The following is a 21,349-nucleotide window of genomic DNA, read 5'->3' as shown; positions in this document are numbered from 1 at the left end:
CACCAACGCATGGAGACAGACCAACCAGCAGGTTCATGCACAAAGGTAAGCCCGGGTATCCAATATGCAGGCCCATGCCTCCAAGAGGGATGGCATGACCCACCCGGGTTCTTTTATCATCGGGACGTTACCAAGGCCAGACAACAAACTCCAACCACCACCCGAAGCTGATTCAACGAGACCCGAGGTCCCTCTCCCGGTGGAAGCCTCCGGTTTGTTCCAAATCACCGGGATCATTTCCATCACTCGGGACCGGCCTCATGAGCTCTCCCGGGTCAAGCTCATCAATCAATTGCTAACGGGATAAGTGTGATTCACCGGGAACAAGCATTATCTTGGTAGAGTTCAATCTTCCAGGTCCGATATCAAAATAAGTCACCAGCACCCGCTGCTCTCATTCATCGGCTACTGCTCGGTAAGCATCAGAAAAAAAGAAGAAGCAAAAAGTGCAGACTCTTGGTGGGGTATAAGGGAAATTGCTTAGTTTGGTTGTCCCAGACTCTTGGTGGCATATACGTAGAGTAGAAAATCCAAGAGGAAGGGATGATTAATGTGGGATGAATAAGCCTGCAAGTGAGGCGCAGTCATCGGGAGTTCAATGCGCGTTGTATATATGAGGTGGCAAAGGATTAGTACAATGGTGGATTAGAAAAATGACTTATCAGCCAAAGCTTGTGACTATTTAACTGAGCGGGAAAGAGAAAGTGACCAAGGTTCGAATCCGTTTTAGTCGAGTTCAGTATCCGGGAGCACTCTTCCGGTTCGAAGACGGAATGAGACATCGGCATCCGCTGACACGACCCACCCTGAATTTCACTATGAAACCCGGAGTAAGTTGTGCGGGGACCACCTCCAAGGAAGATATTACCGAAAATTCGGCATGACCTCCCTTGAAAATGGACAACCCTTCCTGAAGAAACCTGCAAACACTCCTATAATTCTCAATCCAACCTTAACTTCTGGAGCCTACGTGCTCCCTAAACACAACCACCACCAATAACAACAACACAACATCATCCAAACATCAAAATATAATTATCCAAATAAGATAACATAAATCCTTCGACAAATATTTTAAAATGTCAACGAGCATTCGCCCATAACTGAAATAATATACATTAAATCCAAGTATTCAGAGCTACTAGACACTAGCGAAAAAAGGAAACACAGGTAGGTTAAATAGGTAACCTACCGGTGAAAAGTAGTGGAAATGCGGGTGACTATGCCTCGTCTCCTACTAGGTCCAACCCGTACTCTGCAGACTGGGCATTTTAATACGAAAGGCCCAGGGGAAAATATTTAATAACGTTAGAGTGAGTGGACAAAAATAAATTAATAAAAATATTTATGCATTCCCATTTTTATTTTCCAAAGAAAATAGACGGCATGCGACCGCTTAAAAGCGCTCAACTCAAAAACTAGTAATTTCACGACTAGCTCCGGCTAGTCACCAACTCAAATAAAATGGAGCCTCTCAGGCTAAATTATATATAATCATATATTTGTATGTATTTACACTCGTCAGACTCGTTGAATGAATCCTAGGAACAATTTAGAAAAAAAAAAAGAAATTCATACAAGGCTACGACGCTGGCGTCTAACGCTCACGTTGCGCCATAATGATATTTTTCCTCATTATGACCGAAGAGGACGGGTGTATAAATATGTGTGGACTCCTTATATGAAAACCTAAATAAACCAGAAAAGAAAGTAGTTTCATATAGGGCTATGACGCTTGTGTCTAACACTCACGTCACGCCATAATAGTATTTTACCTCATTATGACGGACCAAGCACGTATGGCTAGCTAGCATTTATATACATACTATACTCATAATATCCAATAAACATATCCACCGAAAATCTCATTTTCAGAATCTCTCCAAAGGAGGAAAATTGTCAAATATCCGAGAAATAAATAAATCTCAGGAAAAGAAATAAATGATCAACAAGATAATTTATCGCATGCTTTTCAATTAAAAACAAAGGTCCACTCACAAATTAGGCTTAAGCCTGATGACGCTCCGAGGCTTCCTCTGCTCGGGCCTCCTCTCGTCCTGTTCTAAATATATAATTAATTCCCACTAAAAATCCAATAATTAAACAAAATGGGCAAAATTAAAAGCGAGTCTCCCACACACTCATCATTGCCCAACTTCGCCATTCTTAACTCAAAATGGCTCAAACTTCACCGAACATACCGGTAGCCCTAACTCAACCTTCTACAGATAATTGACTTTAATCCTACGGCCGAATTCTACATTATTCAACCGCCAAAAATACCACATTTCGGAAAATCACAAACCTATCCAAATCTCATCCACAAATTCCATAATTCACATCAATATACTCCTCTTAATATTCCATATTTAAAATCTTAAAAATCTCCCAAACAACGGCGGCGGCCGGCAGCCGATTCCGCGCGACCTTCAATTCTTATGAAATTTTGACAGAAAAACCCTCTCATCATGCTCTACAACTTTCCTAACAAGCACAATCACCAATTCCAAGCCTAACTAGGTCAATCGAGCAAAAACATCAAAAACGCCCTAGAACTTCCACCCCAAATTTCTCCTTACCTAAAGCGAACCGGAGTGAGTCCTTTTAGGGCAAGGCAGTTGGGTTGGAGACCTACAAAACCGCACAAGGCTTGCCCGGATTGGTGGCCAGAGGATGGAGCTCCGGCGAGAACACAGTCGGTCCTTCGGGACGAGTTTCCTTCCGCTCGGCCGTGAAGTGGTAGCGCTCACCGGCCAAGGATGAGAGAGGAGGAGACGCTGGTCCAGACTGGACCGGTGCGGCAGCCTGGCTCGGCCGGACGACGGCGGCGTGCGGAGGATTTCCGGCAGAGGAAGAGAGAGCTCGGGAGGGAAGAACCGGGAGGAAGAGAGAAGAAAAAGAGAAGAGAAAAAAATATGGGTTTTGGACCTTTAACCCCAAACCGGGCCAACTTTAAAAAAATACCCAACTCCACAAAAAATTTACACTCCAAAATAATACCCTAATAAAAATTACATTTTACTAGCTAAAATTTACCATTTTTACCGTCGTCATAATTTTCTCTTACGAATAACTCTCCGAAATAATCGTCCCCCAAAACCCCTCTAGGAACCAATTAAACTATAATTTCATTGACGGAGACGGTAAAATTCTTATTATAATCAAGCTAGTAAATAAGGTAAAAATTTAAGGGTCAGGATGTGACATCCGCTGGCTTCATAAAGAAAGATTATCGGGCTGAAATGACATCGGGTTATTTGGAGTGCAAATCACATTCCTACCGATGATACCAACAGCTAACAGAAGAGGAAATACTCTTGGCACCCAAGCAACAACTGCTATGGACACCCATCTTGTCTTCAGATGAAGTCCTTTCCGGTAGCAGTCTCATCTCCAGGTGAAACTCGATCCCATCTGTGTCAAATTTTCAAACAGAGAAACCCAGTGATCAACTTCTCCTTACTGGTGTACGTTGCCGTGGATATCCAAATTCCATATAAGTCCCGTCTAGATTATGATTGTTATAATCTTGTTGATTTGTGAAAGTTCATAATATTGATGCCATGATTTCGTCCTACTTGCAAGTCAACCTGTATGTATATGAGTATGCATGTTGGTCAGTAGGTTTTGGCATTCGACCGAGAGGCATTCCGCCGAGAGATTGGCATTCGACCCGAGCAAGACTTGGGGGGGACAAAGTGAGAGAAGAAAATTGTGAGAAAGGGGGAGAGGGAAGTAATTCCGAGTAAGAGAACCTTCTTCCTTAGAGAGTTGGGGGGACAGGGGGTGTATGTCATTACTCGGTCGTTACTTATGCTTGGCGGCATACAGTTTATTTGTAACTCTCCAAGTAAGATGATCCTCTTACTCGGGAGTTGGGGGGACATGTTGTTGGTATATATACCGTAAGCATAAACAACGACCTTGTAGACTGTCTTCCGGTAGACCGACATCCGGGCTACCTCGCCATGATGAAAGATCATTGGTACCACATCGGGAATGTGCTCTCCCAAGCTCCACAAGAAGACGTCATAAGAAGATATATGTGTAGTTAGTCCCACATCGGAAACATAATATGTGAGGGAACCTTCCTTGGCTATAAAAGGAAGGCTTCCCATATGTAGAAATGATGATGATGGATGGATCCCTACTCACCCAATCTTGGAGAGTTCTTGTAACACCAAGGGCCTATTGGCCATGATAGTTGATTTGTAAGTGGACGTAGCCATGTCCTCCGATAACATGGTGAACCACTGTATGTCCTTGTCTCTTGCTCATGATCGTCTATTGTTCGTATTCCACTGTGATTCTACACAACCTCCGGAATTATGCAGAAACACATAATATAACCGATAGACGTGGAACCTGCAATTTAAACACTTAATTATTAGAAATCATCTGTATTAACACGTCAATTTTAAGATAATCCTAGTTTTACATTCATTTGATCATTCGTAAGTATGTTCACATATTTGTAATCGATAAATAGAATCATGCTCGATCACTTTAACCGAATTATGCTTTAATTGACAACTTTGATCGGTAGTGTACGGGCCATCTCATCCGAGGACACAAATCTCCAAAATAGTGCAGGTGGACCACTGACGGAAGTTACGCATCATCCTTTCTAACTTCGATTGCGAGTTGCAGAGAAAGTAGTGAGTTGTGAGTAGTGACTAGTGAGAGAGCCGTGATACCACACTACAGTGTAAAAGAATCGACCATTAAAAAAAGAAAGGAATCAAAAACCAATGAGCGATAGGATGCTCCATCTTCAAAAAGTCTATCATCGCCTCTCTCTTCGCTCCTTCACTCCTCACTCCCTCCCTTTCCAATTCCCATCCCTCCTCTCCCCCACGCGCCCCCGCCGTAGCCACGCCGTCAGGTCCATCCGAACCTCCGCCGCCATGTCTGCTACCTCCAGGCTCAGCAACATCGTCCCCCTCAACGCCGTCGTCGCCGAGAACGCCGGCAACGGTTCCGTCTCTTCTGCCACTGCTACTACTTCATTCGAAGATGAAGGTGCTTTATCACATACTCATTTGAGCTCAAGACTCATCTTCTGAGCTTCAATTTTACTATCATATTCTGTATTTGCTTTAATTTGAATCATTAGAGTTTTGCTTTAGGAATTTGAGTTTCTTGTGGAGCTTCATAGTTAATCTGAATTTTGCTCAATTTGAATTTGAATTTGAATTTGCTCAGGTTCATAGTTAATCTGTAATATAGAGTTTAGGATTGCATTTGAGCTGTGAATTTTGTTTTGATGTATGTAGAAGATTCCACGATGGGATATCGTCTTCCTCCGAAAGAAATCAAAGATATAGTTGATGCTCCGCCGCTTCCGGCCTTGTCATTCTCACCGCACAGAGACAAGATACTGTTTCTAAAACGGAGAGCTTTGCCCCCGTTGAGTGAGCTCGCGAGACCGGAGGAAAAGCTTGCCGGTGTTCGGATTGATGGAAAATGCAATACAAGGACTCGAATGTCATTTTATACTGGGATTGGGATCCATCAGTTGCTACCGGATGGGACTCTTGGTTCTGAAGTTGAGGTGCATGGATTCCCTGAGGGTGCTAAGATCAATTTTGTTACTTGGTCCCCGGATGGCCGCCATTTGGCCTTCACTATCCGGTTTGATGATGAGAGTACTAGTAGTAAGCTTAAAGTGTGGGTTGCGAAAGTGGAATCCGGGGTAGCCAGGCCGTTGTTGGAGTTGCATGATTACTGTTTGAATGCGGTGTTTGACAATTTTGTTTGGGTGAATGAGTCTTCTTTGTTAGTTTGCACCATTCCTCTGTCTCGTGGAGACCCACCAAAGAAACCTTTGGTGCCTTTTGGGCCTAAAATCCAGTCGAACGAGCAGAAAAACATTATTCAAGTTAGGACATTCCAGGATTTGCTGAAGGATGAGTATGATGAAGATTTATTTGATTACTATGCTACCTCACAGCTTGTTTTAGCTTCTTTGGATGGCACCATCAAGGAAATTGGTCCACCGGCTGTATATACATCAATGGACCCCTCCCCAGATCACAAATATCTTTTGATTAGTTCGCTTCACAGACCATACTCTTTCATTGTACCATGCGGAAGATTTCCCAAGAAGGTTGACATGTGGACAGCTGATGGAAAATTTGTTAGAGAACTTTGTGATTTGCCTCTTGCCGAGGACATCCCCATTGCATTCAATAGTGTGCGAAGAGGGATGCGCTCTCTCAACTGGAGAGCGGATGAACCATCAACACTCTACTGGTATGTATCTGTAACCCTGATGTCAAACTATTTGAAAGGAGTACAATCTATGATTCCTTGTACTAATGGTTCATATCATATAATTCTAACACATGCACTTGAATGCTACTTAGAATTAACAGCTTCAGATTTTCTCTTATTTGTCCCCACAAATCCCACAATGCTTTGTCAACCGATATTTATGTTTAATACTTAACAGTTTACTGAAGCAACTCTCAATCACCATATATAGGACCTCAACTTCTTGTTCCTTTACTAATCGGGTTTTGGCTTAGGCCTAGTCAAATTTTACAATTCCAAGCAGTGTCTAACCCATGGTCAAGAGTTATTTGCACATAGTTGCTTTGTGTATATTGTTTCAGTTACCTATCTGACTCTCTCTCTCTCTCTCATTACTAGGGTTGAGACCCAAGATGAAGGAGATGCGAAAGTGGAAGTTTCTCCACGTGATATTGTTTATACACAGCCTGCTGAACCACTAGAAGGCAAAGCTCCAACAATCTTACACAAACTCGATCTCCGATATGGGTATGAACTTGTCTTATTAATTTTTGTTTTGTAATTTCATAGCAAAAAATATAAATTTAAAATGGTGGATGTTCTCTTTGAAAATAATTCAACTTATTTATATATGTTTTAATGTGACTTTGGAAGAACAGTGTTTCCAAAAGAAAAATTATTTCTTGAGACTTGAAGCATAATATACTCCATAAAATGTGCCACCATAGCCATACTTTTCTTTCATGTGTGAGAACTTCTTTTTTTCAGAGGGATTTCTTGGTCTGATAATTCACTGGCTCTAGTTTACGAGTCATGGTATAAAACACGGAGAACAAGAACCTGGGTAATTTCTCCTGGATCAAATGATGTCAGTCCCCGGATCCTGTTTGATAGGTCATCGGAAGATGTATACTCTGATCCTGGCTCACCCATGCTGCGGAGAACTCCTGCCGGAACGTATGTGCTTGCCAAAGTGAAGAAAGAAAATGATGAAGGCACTTATTTACTACTGAATGGAAATGGTGCTACACCAGAGGGAAATATCCCATTCCTTGATTTGTTTGACATGTAAGTGTTTGAATTATCTGTTTCTAGCGCATTTGCCAAGTTGTGCTTTTGTGGTCTAAACCAAATTCTTTCAGAAATACAGGAAATAAAGAACGAATATGGAAGAGTGACAAAGAAAAGTATTATGAGGGTGTTGTTGCTTTAATGTCTGATGAGAAAGAAGGAGATCTCCCCATCAATACCTTGAAAATATTGACATCCAAAGAGTCAAAAACTGAAAACACTCAATATTATATCCTAAGCTGGCCAGAAAAGAAAGCATGTCAAATTACAAATTTCCCTCATCCGTATCCACAGCTGGCATCATTGCAGAAAGAGATGGTTAGGTACCAGAGAAAGGATGGGGTTCAACTAACCGCAACACTATATCTTCCACCAGGCTACGATCCATCCAGGGATGGCCCTCTTCCATGTTTGTTTTGGTCTTACCCTGGAGAATTCAAAAGCAAAGATGCTGCCGGACAAGTTCGTGGTTCTCCTAATGAATTTGCTGGGATAGGTCCAACATCAGCCCTGCTCTGGATGGCTCGAAGGTATCATTGTTTCTCTGGTTATGTGTTGGTGATTTCTGTTTGTATGGTTCTTTGTAATTGACCTTTCCGATGTCTGGACTGTTTTTGATTTGTGCTAAACCAATTTTTGGTTTGCCCCAAAATTGTGCAGGTTTGCAATTTTATCTGGACCAACTATTCCTATTATTGGTGAGGGTGATGAGGAAGCAAATGATAGGTAAGTTGTTACTCACATATGTAAGAATACAGGTTTTGGCTTCCAGCAGTATGATTTAACCTTTTTAATTAATCCGTGTATGTGGAGTGACTGAAGATCAATATTACATAATGTTTTCCCATTTACAACAAGAAAAAGAAAACTATTATATACCCCCTGACACTCCTGATTTGCATTTTGTCCTTGAATAATGTGTTGTGCATTTTGACCAGGTATGTGGAGCAATTAGTTGCAAGTGCCGAGGCTGCTGTGGAGGAAGTCATTAGACGTGGAGTAAGCTTCTTCATAATTGCAAAATATGAATTTTATTTACATGCTTTTGGCCTTAAAACTTGAACTGATTCTTCTGTTGACCGGGTTACCCATATGAAGGTGGCTCATCCAAAGAAAATTGCTGTTGGGGGACATTCATATGGGGCGTTCATGACTGCAAACCTACTGGCACATGCTCCTCATCTTTTTGCTTGTGGAGTTGCTCGTTCGGGTGCTTACAACAGAACACTTACTCCTTTCGGTTTTCAGGTTGGGCATTGCTTTGATTAGGATTGCTGATTATTTGGTCAGATTATTACCTCTTCCAGAAGTAATTATTAAATTATCAAACAAATATACCTGTCTTGTTATCTTTCTTTTTTCCTTCTTTCTTCTCATGCCCCTGATATCGTCCCCAAGTAAATTTTTATCTCCAGTTCTGTAATCTGACTCTTTAATTTATTTGTATAGAACGAGGAAAGAACTCTCTGGGAGGCTACTAGTACTTATGTGGAGATGAGTCCATTCATGTCAGCTAATAAAATAAAGAAGCCAATCTTGCTTATCCATGGAGAGGAAGACAATAACCCAGGGACTTTAACCATGCAGGTAAAAAGGCTCTCAACCATCTTTCCAACATTGCTTGTATTTAATTAATTTTTCTAACATCCTTCTTTCCCTTCATTGTTTCATTCTGTGAAATCAGTAACCTACAGTAGTCAATGTTTCATTTGTTTTGATGTTGGTGGCATGGTAGATTTCTTCTTGTATGAGAGTTGTTGACTTGCTACTTAAATGATCTGATGTGTGGTGCAGTCAGATCGTTTCTTTAATGCTTTGAAAGGTCATGGTGCTCTTTGCCGCCTTGTGATTCTTCCTTTTGAGAGCCATGGCTATGCTGCAAGAGAAAGTATCATGCATGTATTATGGGAAACTGACAGGTGGTTGCAAAAATATTGCGTGTCTGACACTTCTGATGTTAATGTTGATGAAGATGCATGTAAAGACAATGTAGGCACAGGATCTACAAATTCTGAAAACAAAACAGTGGCCACTGGTGGAGGCAGTGCCTCAGAAGTGTCAAGTTCTGAGCATGAAGGAGTTGATTCTTTGCCGAGGTCATTGTTATGGTAATTTCTTCTCTCTGCATATAGCAATATCAACTCAGGAAAGCAATGATCAAATAAGAACTCACTTGATTTTTTTCACAATCTCTTCTTAATGCTTGTCACATCCTTTGAACATATCCAACCGTCAGACCTCAGCAACTTGTCTTAAAACATCAACAATTAATAGATGCCTGAATATTTTTTTTCCTGTAAAAAACCGTAGATGCATGTTTCGCTGAGCCTTAAATTTGATTATACTGCAGAATACATTGCTGATCTTGGCTGCTGAGGACTGTAGTTCATACATTAATGTGGCGTACAGACTATCAGAACAGTGTGATGCTCGTCCCCGTGAAAGCGCAATAGCAAGATTATTCCTCTGGTGCAATTTGCATCTGTATCGATCAGTGGTGTACTATTCATAATTGTAACCCAAATATATTTTCCTCCGATACGCTTTCCGCACCATAATATTAAAAACGGTGAATGGTCAACCAGCTTGGGGGAGGAGAAATTTAATCAGGTCTACAACATCCTATCTGTTGCTTGTGTCTCATGTAGTCATTGGAGTAAAACGTTCTGTATTATGTTGGCCAAAAGAGAGCTAACTTGTGCAGGCTTATGCATTAAGCCATTAACATTGCCACAAAAAAGGCTTATGTAATAGTTATGTTTTGCACAAATGGCATGACGATGAACAGTAGGTCTTTTGTTGAAATGGAATGGATGGTGAAGTACGAGAAAATCCTACCGCCTTCGGTACACATAGTTACTCGAAAGAGTCTTGAAATTTTCTTGAAAATGATCATTTACTATATATCTATTCTTTGAGATGACGTCATCTACAGTAAAAAACAGTGTGTTTACGTGTTCTGCCCTTCCTGTTAGGTGGTGTAATTCCAGTAGTGCCCTTCGGAGTTGGGTAATCTCGCATTTGCCCCTGCTGTATCTTCTTGAACTGTCTGGACTCTGGACTCTTCGTTCTGTCTCTCTCGCACTAAATTCTTTTTCCTCTCTGTCTCGCCAAAGATTTCTCCCTCTCCATATAAACGATTACTCAACCATTTTCCTCTCAAAAATATCTGCTGGAGAAATTGAGAGCAAAGGAACAAAGAGCTTGATCTTCACTGGTTAGTATAAATTTTTTTGCGGCCTCATTCTTCTTCTTCGTTTAGTTCTGTTGTTCTCTCTTGCTTTCTTCGCTGTCTTATTTCCTTACATTTGAGAGACACCTCTCTCTGCATGGGTTTAGAGTTGTCATATTGGGTTTCCATCAGCAAGAAGAGAGGAGATTCTGGGTTATTGAGTTTTTGATGTGTTGGGCTGAGACAAGACAAGAGAAATCTGGGTAAGTGGTTCTGTATTTTTGCTTTTCTCTTTTTAATTTCGTCTAATTGCCAGCTAATTTTCTTTTTGATTGCTTGATGTCTGCAGGTTTTCTAATTGATTTTCCCAACTTTGATATTCTATTTGTTTAAGAGTCATGAATACATGTGTTTTGGATTAGTTGCAGTCTTGCATATTGTAGATTCATTTTGGTTCCACATTCAGGCCAATTGATTCTCTCTTTGGTTATTTCAAAAAGGCATATGCACTTTTTTTCTATTTTAGTTACAATGTTGTGATCTAATTGCATGTTTGGTTCCCCTGACATTGTCATTTGCTGTATTCTGCAGGAAGTAGAGGAGTCTGTTCTCAATTGGAGTAATGGTTCAGTTTGTATTAAGCTTTTCCTCGAATTCGACTACATCAATTACTCGGTAAAGGTCTTTTTTCCCTAACTTTGGTTACAATATTTCTGTTGAAGTAATGGTTCAGTTTGTTCTTGATTTCTGAATATTTAAACCTTCGGTTCTCAGAACTATCATGGGATTGTGTGGGTTGGTATTGCAACAGAATCTTTGTTTGCTATTGGTATTTTGCTGCCTGCCGGATTTGTTAAGATATATCCCACTTATATTGTTCTTCTCAATTTTATGACTGTTGTGTTTTGTTCCTATGCGGTACAAAAGCTCAATTGCTTTGATCTTATTCCTATTTTTCTACCATCCTCTTATTAAAGTGTAATGTTTTTCATGTTGTACATGTCCGGTCAATTACCATATCAGTGTGGATAATCTTTGTTTGATTTCAATTATGGTTATAGGTTATCATTTGGTTTTCTTCATTGAAGGTAAATTTGAATTTTGGTTGTGGGTTTCCGAATTTCCGCAATTTGAAATATGGGTATCGAATTTTGGATTGAGACCATCTTTTGTGACAGAGAGAAAGAGGATTTGGTAGCTGTGATTGTCGCCTTCTGATTTTCCAGTCAGATTTCTAAAGCTTTGTTTCCTCAATTCTAGGTGAGAAATGAATTTTTGTTGTTTAACTTTAGTCTGGGTAATTCATTCTCAAGCCATGTTTATTTACAGTTCTTTCTGATCGATTAGAGTTATAGAAGATAGGTTTTTGTGCTTGAGAATTGTGCTTCAAACTTAGTGAGAGAATCCTGTTTGTTTGAATTTTTTTTCCCCAAGCCCCACTCATGTACTGCCTGAGGTTTAGGATTCAGAGTAGATTCTCAAGGGGCTGAATAAGTGTAGGATTAGAAAAGAATAATAGGGATAGATGGAGGAACAGATTGAGAACATTATGTCTTTAATTGAGGTCCTTCACTTCAAAAGATATCCTTATGATAAATTTGTTTAGTTTAAATTTATGTTTTGTTCAGTTCAAACTCTCTGCTTATATGTTTCATAAACTTTGTTTTCTTCTATGTATATACTTTGAGAACAGATAGACATAGTTTCTGCCTATTATGCAAATAAAAACAGTCCTAAAGTATTTTCTCTCATGTGTTTAATAATATCACACTTCCATTTTGTTAATGCATGTATAGTAGATTTTGTTTCTGTTTAATGGCAGAGTGGAAAATGATTTATAGCACCTGAAGTACTTCCCGAAAAATTTTCCCTTACTGGATGCATGATCGAATAATAGTCTATTTTACAATGATGCCTCAAGTGTTCAACAATAAACTAAGGTTTAGTCACCTTATTAAAACTCAGTTCTCCTTGCTGCTGTTAGTTATTTCTGATATTAATTATTCCATTTTCGTTTTTCTTTGCGGTGAGATAGCCTTCATTTGTTTTTTTTTGGTTCAATCTCAAAACAAAAAGAAAAAAAAAAGAAGTGCAAGTTTCAGCTGTGGATTAATATTGGTAATGTATAATTAAGCTTCTATTCAATTATTGAATAGTTCACTTGGCTTCATGTGTGTGCAAGTTTTACTTTTTCTTTCTTCTTAATTTTTTTTTTTCCGATATGAACCATTTAATAATAGATGAGTTCCAAAACAAAAATTTGAATTCCGTACTCTTATTCTGAATATACTATTATTCTGAATACCATTTGGATTTGATATATTCAAGTCAGAACAAGTCTTTTTAACAAGTGCTATTGAATATACTCTGCATGGTCTTGCGTTGATTACTTGAATGAACTCAGATGAATAACTCTGATTGCTCTTTTTTAAGTTTGAACCGGATCAGTATTATTACACGGCAGGATAACCCGCAGCAAAGCGTGGGCATAGTCCCTATTTACATAAAAGAAAGAGAGTACGAAAAAACTACATGATAGCGTCTCAAATTGAAAAAAAACCACCATAGGGCAAAGGGAATCACAAAGAAGCCAAGAACAACAATTTCTGTTCAAAACAACGTACACTGTTGAAACTTGAAAGTGTCCGCAAATTCATATTGGGACAGATATCGCACTTTGGCATCTGACTTGGTCAACAAGACTGATTTTTTCACCATGGAATTAGTGGTTTCCTCTAGACTTTCCAGTGATGCATAGTGATGCTACATATCTCATCGACAACACTTGGTCCTTCAGCATCAGCAATTGTGTGACCAGCCATTTCACTTAATCTGCAGTTGGCAAAAGTCACATTATAAGCAATGTCGATTGAATCCAAAACATAAAGCAGACAATCTCACGAAATATTGAAAAAAGGTGATAAAAACAGCTCGTTTTCATTTTCAAGGAACATAACTGGACTGTCTGATGCCGAAAAATTGAAATACAGCACATGTATAGGTTATCCATACAAATTCATACATTTTTTTTTCTTTTCCGATTGATACAAATTCATATTCTTCATTTTGAAAAACACAAACAAACATATAGCAGCTGTAGGAGGCTTGGTAGGCGTTTTCTTGAATTCCTAATCTTTTTCTTCTTTTTTTGAAATATGAATTCCTAAGAAAAGAAAAAAATAAGTTCTGAACCGTATACAAAAATAGGAATTTGGTGAAGAATTTGAAGGACTCTAACCCAACGAAAATTTATAAGCCAGTGTATTGGAGACACTCGTTTATAAAACTAAAATTTAGAGTCTCCGCAACGAAAGAAAAAGTTACCTGCTTCGGTTGTATTTGTGTGGCACAGTGCCTGGGATAGTTCCATACGCACTTCATTTGGTGGCATTACCAGATGCATCCCGCAGCTTTTCATGGGACCCCCGTAAGTTTGACAAATAGTAACTCGACATTGAAAAGGTGGCACCGGACGCGTATAACCAAACGCCGGATACACATCCATTCCATCAAAAGGAATATAAAACAGCAACACAGCAGTATCACCATCAAACTGGGGATAATGACTAAAACCACCAATCTTCACTCGTACTTCGTTGAAAAAAATTTCAAACTTCCCGTTTAGCGTGTTTTCAGAAACGTCGACACATAGAGCCAATCCTGTGTTCTGCCATTTGAAATTAGTAAGGACTTGAATATGAAATTCACTCCGTCCATTCCCTCTGAAATCCATTAGGCAGCTGAACCACTTTGAAATTTCACGACTTCTTGGTAATCTGACGCTGAAAGCAGACTTCTGAGGAGAGAGAAAAAGAGAAAAGAGATCAGTCTCCACTTGATGATCATCATTCACTAATAAACCATTCTTGCCTGCCTCCCGAACCAGATTGTCACACAGTCTCCAGCAATTTGTCAAGTCCAACCACAAAAACATTTGCAATTCTTGATGTTTCAAAATGTTCGATAACTTTGAAATTCTTTCCAAAGATACGCAATCTCTAACACATAACAGTTGCAGATTTGGTGGAAGCTTCGTAACTTCTTGAAGCATCTTGCACCCAGTCAATAAAAGGTGCTTCAATTTGATAAATTTGGTAAGGCCAGTGGGAAGACTAACAAAATTGTTGTGTGAGAGATCAAGCCAGTGTAAGGTGGACGCATAAAGCGTCACAAGGAAATCACAGTCTGAAATATTGCATCCTCCTCTACCGAAACTCTGTAGGGAAGGAAACACAAAATTGCCTCGACCATCGTCATTTTCTGACGAAATTTGCTTGTCGTAATGTGAAATGTTTGAGTTGGACGCTTCACCGTATTCCACCTTATTAGAAACTGGAGTAAGCTCCAGTTTTGGGCAACCTGTGAGTTCAAGGCTCCATAGCCGTTGCAACTCATTAATGCTGAGCGGCAGAGACTTCAGGTTTTCACAATTGAATAAATACAACCGAGAAAGATTAAAGAGATGATATCCAATTGATGAAGGCAGTTCTTTGATGGCAGTTCCAGATAAATCCATCATGTTTAAGGATTCCATCCTTCCCACAATTTCTGGGAAGTTCTCCAGCCTCTTGCAGCCTCCCAAATTAATTTCTTGCAGAGATTTCATGTTGACCATTCTTGGAAACGTCTTAAGGTTACAACAATGATTAAGATCCAAGAAGACAAGCTTATCAAGGAATCCAACAGAAGGATGCAACTCAGCTAAACTTGCACAGGAAGTTAACTTCAACCACTTCAAGTTTGGGAACCTTCCAGACAAGTCAGGGATCTCTGTTAGGAATTTGCAACTCTCAAAACTTAAAAATTTCAGGTTTTGCATATTCTGCAACACAAGAAAGGAAAACAATCATATGATGAGCTTCAAAACAACCTTATAACTGTTCAAAATATAGAAGCTCGTCAAAACAACAAATGGAAAGTCAACAGCTTAGAATACCTTGAGTCCTTGCCCAAGTCGTGAGATGCGACTGTTTGGCATATTCAACTTGACAAGTTTTTGGGGATTGAAGTCGGATGGCAAAGATTGTGTTGGGAAACCAGGCCAATCAAGGAACCTCAACTGATTTGGAAGATAACTAACCTCTCCAGAAAAGCGTCCATTGATGTTTATAAAAAGTTGTAGATTTTTCATATTTTCAAAGCAATTAGCACTCAAGAATATCTCATCTTCCCTTGGTAGCTCAACTCTGATTCCTTTGACTTCTTTTGAGCCCTGATATGATAAAAGATATAGGATTAGCATAGCCAAAGTACTTTATACAGACTTTATTTTCAAAATTAGGAAGTTCTTGAGCACACACTCAAGAAGGAAATATACATGTTCTATACTTACTGTATTTTCGGTTAAAACACGATAAACATCCTCATGAAACCATATTCTGCTACGTCTGCCAGCATCATTGGGTGACTCTTTACAAACTATTTCTTTTCCCATATCTTCCAGCAGGTCATGCATCCAAACCCCACCATATTGCTCAATATTTATGAGGGCCTTTTCTTCGAGTACTTCAATAGCATGTTCAGGGGTGATGTAAGACCCATTGATACTTCAATAGCATCATTGAGTTCTTCAATAGCATGTTCAGGGGTGATGTAAGACCCATCCAGTGCTTGCACCACATACTCCTTATATTTACCTTTTAAGAAACATGCGATGTCGAGAAATGCTTCTTTTAGTGGATATTCCAATACATCGTAACTTGTTTCAAGGACTGTTTGAATATCTCTGTTAAGAAATCTGCTGAAATAATCTATTGTAGCATGCCATTGATTTATACTCTTACCACAGAGAAGTGAGCCTAAAATGTTTATAGATAATGGAAGGCCATGAGCATAGAGCAAAGCAGTATCAATTGGGAACTTCTCAAACTCATCTGGATTTCTCTTTTCCTTGAAGGCATTCAAAGTTAAGAGGATACGGGCTTCATATTTATCTAATGCCTTGGCTGTGTATAGTGCATAGACTTGATGAGAATTCAACAGACCTTTATCTCTTGTTGTTATGATAATTCTGCTGCCACGACCAAACCAATCCAATCCTCCAGCTAATTTGTCTAACTGGTTCAATTCATTCACATCATCAAGAACTATGACAACCCTTTTACTACCCAATCTTCCCTTTATCTCCTCGATCCCTCTATCAACATCAGTCATCTCCATCTCCCACCCCCCTAAAATCTGATAAAGAAGATCATTCTATAGTCCAACGAGGCCTTGATGGGGCACTGAAACTGCTCTAACATTTGCCAAGAAACAACAACCTTCAAACTTATGGCGGATTGAGTTGTATATAGCTTTAGCAGTTGTTGATTTGCCTATCCCACCAATACCCCATATACCAACCATGCGAACATCACTTCCCCCTACATCTAAAAGCTTAAGCAGATCTTGTACACGAGACTCTATTCCAACGGGATACGTTGCCACATTTAAGCAACTACGTTTTGATACTTGTGCTGAAATCTCTTCGGCAATCTTACTGATGAAGTTAGCTTCATGCCTTCTAATTTAAATGCAAAGGGTTTTTTTATCAGATGAAACTCTGCAATGGTAACTTTGATCCGAAATCAACAAAACCTTTAAAATTTGAAAAGAAAGAATGCTCGAATATGGAAATATACATACCCGTCGAAGAAAGTCCACCCTGAGAAGTTTGCTGCTTCCCTAAGAGCTCTTCTCCATCTTTGGACCTTGTCCATGTTGTCCTTAAATCTGCGCTCATGTTTAGCAAGTGCATCACCATAGTTACCCTTCTGGTACCGAACATCTGAAGGATCCACCTTGTAAAACACCGGCCAAACCAGTTGTTGATTCAGCTCCTTACATTTAAGGATCTCAACAAGTTCATCCAAACACCACCCTGAGGATGCGTAGTTTTCAGAGAAGATGAGTATAGAAATCTTTGACCCTTGAATTGCTTTGAGAAGTGAAGATGATATTTCTTCTCCTTTTCTAAGCTCTTCGTCATCGATGAAGGTATTAATTCCCTTGTGAACCAAATAAGTGTACAAATGGCCAGTGATGTTGTTTCGAGTATCGACACCTCGAAAACTCAGAAAGACATCGTACGGACATGAACGGGTGAGGGGAGAAGAGGAAGGAGTACTTGAATCCCTTTTCAGCTCCTCCTCGGTGATCTCGTCGGCCTGGACCAGCGGCGGCAGAGGCTGCATTTCCTCCAAGCTCCTGGGCCAGTGGTGCGTATCGGACAACACAAAACGCCCAGAAAGCACATGGCAAGTGGCCACGAGCAGAGCCAAGAGTGTGAAGAAGGTCGCAGGAGATAGGTCCGTGTAGGCCACGATCGCCTCCTTCAGTGTTTCCCAGAGTTGCAGAGTCATTTTTAGAGTGAGAGAGATATGTTTAACACGGAGTGAGTTACCGGAAACGCTCACCCTACCGATGACCCGTGTTCCGGATCGCACGAACCCAATCACGGGGCGTTCGCGATCCCGATTGCCGTGTTGAGCGATCCCGATTTGAGAGGGAAATGTCTTTGCCTAGCGCCCAGAAAGTGTTTGTTTTAATGCCTAGCGCCCTGATTTGAGGGGATTTGTGTGGCAGATGGAGAATTAGCAGAAGGAGATCAGAGCGCAGGTGGAAGTTGTTAGACTTGTTTGAAACGTGATCTTCGATTCTTTGATGTTGGTGTCGGTGTCAAGATCCATGTAATCAAGACATAAATCATCTCAATATAAACTGATCTTTATCTAGAAAATAATTAAAAAATAAATAAATACAGTTTTTCTTATTATTTTATCTTTTAATTTAGTTCTTTGTCCTTTATGAGCTATGCGGTTGATCTAGTGTTACCTAAATTTATGGTATGAGTTTTGATTTATTATGTTTCTATAATCTTATTTTTATTTTTATTAATTTGTTTTAATTAAAATTAGCTAATATATCTTAACGTAACGTACCGCGTTCTCGTACCGGAACGTTCCACGTTTCTGGCAACAGGCTTGAATATTCAAGTAGCTATGTTTACCAAATCCAACCGAAAGATTTTAATACTGAAAATCTTAGACCAACTGAGTTCCTGGCATCTAGATTCTGGAGCTTAGAGCATCTTTAACAGACTCTCCACTTCAACTCCTTAGCTATTTTAGAGAGCGTGTTTAACTTTTTTGGATGTTTTAGGAGATCCAGCAGACTAATCAAACTTGAGACACAAATAACACCATTAAATCATCCATCTCTAATGTAATACCAGAAATATGTATCTAGAACTTACATTTTACGTAAATTTACAACGTGTACGCCTGTATATATATCTAATATATATAATATGTTTATTAATGTGTGTGTGTCTGTTGGATCACATTGAACCATGAAGCATGTTTTGATCAATTTACAAGCACTTACAAACACTACTAACATTACAACTAAGTCGAGAGAAGCTTACAATTTTCTCATGGGGAGAATACGATGTACTCTTTGAAATATGGAAATCAAGCACGTATGTTCCATATCCAGGCTGCAATGTACTCAAGCATATAGAAAGACATAAATCAGATCAAACAAAAATGAAAAAAAAAATATTAGAGAAGAAATAAAGGGTTCTTTGAGAGAGGCAAGAGTCTGGTCCATCTTCAACGTTGGATAATATCTACAACACACCCACATAGAGACACTTTAGTGTTTGAAGAACATACAACTTTTATAATTAACAGAAACAGCTGTTGATTCCATCAGCATGGCTATCACAGAAAGATACCATAGGGATATTTTACAATCAATGAACATGAAAATTGGAAAGTGATTAATAAATATTACCAGAAACCAAGAACACAGCTACTAGAGTGTAGGGAGGAATACATTTAATTGCTTACATGCACATAATACTCAAGTAAAGACATCCCCTCCTATTGTACTGCAAAGTTATTATCAATTTGTATCAAAACTCTCATTTCTAATATAAAATGGTTCGAAATCATCATGCTTCTTTTTTTAGAGTTCAGGGACTCACTGGCTGATATGGTATCCATTTGAAAGGAAAGATAGATCAAGTTATAAGGTCATAAGAGTTTCCAACCTTCCTATAACTTTGTCAACAATAGATAGAGAACAGTCAGGTCCGGTTGTGATTTCCCCCAAGCCACAGAACCTACTCCCAATCTGCAATCACAAGAGATAAAAAGCAACAACATTTACATCAAACCAGAAAAAACAAGTCCAGACCTAAACCTCCAAAGAAAGTTGAACTTCAACAATCAAACAGTGACCATAAACAAGTTCAAAAACAAACCTCATTTGGTAGAGAAAACATCTCTTCACTAGTTCACTCTCCTTCTCCAAAAACCATCATGTCCTACAAGTATTCTTCCAAAAGAAACACATATTTAGACTGAAAACAAAACCAATTCCACACACATTTTCGCAATTTTTCCGACAAAATCAACTCCATACGAGCAATAATACCTTCACAGATATCATCAGCACCATAACAACAGAAGACCAGATTACGGAAAGAACACTGAAGTTTCAGAGACACAACCAAAAAGAGCAGATTACGGATATGAAGCATCACAATAATCTTCGATTGATACTGGAACAAGACAATTGCATCAGTTTTCCTCTAATTGCAGATGTGCAATATTCTAGTTACTATGATCATGGGTGAAAATGATAATCATGTGGACAAGCAACGGTCCAACTTCTAAAAAGATCAGAGCCCTCACCATCTAAATTTTTAATGGCTGTTGCCCATGAATAAAACTAGAAGTAGTGCGCAATGTAGCTACCAATGGAAATGCATGAACTGAAATCTGGTTATCTCAGCAAACTTTGTGGGATTAACATCTGGATAGGCAGCTTATTATTTCAATAATGTTAGTGGATTTACATCTACGAGTCTAGATCAAAGAGTGAACATCACAGCTGATATCAAAAACTCTAGGGTTCGATTCTCTCTAAACTAAACATTCACATAACTGACAAGTGCAAAGATGATAAAAAACCAGACACATACAAAAGGATATGAAATAGAAACATCTGTTTCTGACTCATGAATTCGAGACGGCAGTTAATCAAATCTCAAAAGCATGAACATAAACTATACCTCCGGAGGAATGCTATCTGGTTGAATGCAGTTTACAGCTTCAACCCATTAATCAATTCATTGATTTCAAACTAGTGAGCCAAAACGCCTATTTCAATGTCGAAATCGTGCATAGCGCTCTAATCCAGCTTCAACCCTTGTTCAGTTAATCAGTTTCAAACTTTCATCCAGCTCCGCCTATTTCGATTTCGAACTTGTGGATGACGCCAATTTTCCAGCACTGTCCCTCAAATATCCTCCCTGCCAATGAAAAGACGCCACGCGTCTAGTGGCGTACAATACTACGGCGTAGTCCAACGCTTCCCCACAAAAGGAGAACCACCACTTCAATCTAGAAATATAGGATTGTCAGTCAATGTTTGATACGATACGGTACTAATGAGTGTAATGTTTGTGTCAGACCAAAAAAAAAAAAACGAATGTGATGTTTGTGACATAGTGGTCACATGACAACCTACCTTGTTTCATGTTTGAGTATTATTTGTTGATTTTAGACGAAGGAGATAAATAAGAAAAAGAAAATTACATAGTAATACATGAAATAAGGAATTCGTAATTCATAAAATATGAATCTTGTTTGGTATTTTAAACTTGAAAATTATGAATTTCTCAGTGGAAAGTAAAATGAAGGATTTGATTATATGAATCGCTTACTTTTCTTTGTCATAGAACTGAATCACTTATTTCAATTCCCGTAATTTCAAATTGGTACGTGGAGTAATTCGTTGCAAGTGAAGAGATACGAGGTCGAGTAAGGTTCTTCATACAATTTCTGGTTTTTTTTTTTGCTT

General features: G+C 39.2%; 2 protein-coding genes and 1 pseudogene across 2 annotated transcripts; 1 reads left to right on the top strand and 2 right to left on the bottom strand.

The window, feature by feature from the left end:
- Positions 1 to 4,770: 4,770 nt before the first annotated feature.
- On the top strand, positions 4,771 to 10,155 carry LOC101298133 (probable glutamyl endopeptidase, chloroplastic-like). Its single transcript, XM_004300401.1, has 11 exons — positions 4,771 to 5,022; positions 5,277 to 6,255; positions 6,655 to 6,783; positions 7,024 to 7,323; positions 7,398 to 7,856; positions 7,987 to 8,052; positions 8,265 to 8,325; positions 8,425 to 8,574; positions 8,776 to 8,913; positions 9,121 to 9,434; positions 9,677 to 10,155. Coding segments are annotated over exons 1-11 (2,712 nt in total). The 5' UTR covers positions 4,771 to 4,907; the 3' UTR covers positions 9,678 to 10,155.
- A 3,078-nt stretch (positions 10,156 to 13,233) lies between these two features.
- On the bottom strand, positions 13,234 to 15,932 carry LOC101302083 (TMV resistance protein N-like). Its single transcript, XM_004301750.1, has 4 exons — positions 15,831 to 15,932; positions 15,435 to 15,710; positions 13,823 to 15,320; positions 13,234 to 13,394 (listed from the first exon to the last, which is right to left on the bottom strand). The coding sequence occupies exons 1-4, from the start codon at positions 15,930 to 15,932 to the stop codon at positions 13,234 to 13,236; spliced, it is 2,037 nt and encodes a 678-aa protein (XP_004301798.1).
- A 47-nt stretch (positions 15,933 to 15,979) lies between these two features.
- On the bottom strand, positions 15,980 to 17,838 carry LOC101301789 (annotated as a pseudogene).
- Positions 17,839 to 21,349: the final 3,511 nt, after the last annotated feature.

This window comes from Fragaria vesca, linkage group LG5 (genome assembly GCF_000184155.1).
Source record: "Fragaria vesca subsp. vesca linkage group LG5, FraVesHawaii_1.0, whole genome shotgun sequence".
NCBI classification, from domain to species: Eukaryota; Viridiplantae; Streptophyta; class Magnoliopsida; order Rosales; family Rosaceae; genus Fragaria; species Fragaria vesca.
Note: the sequence above shows the minus strand (reverse complement) of the source record. Positions and strands in the feature narration are given on the sequence as shown.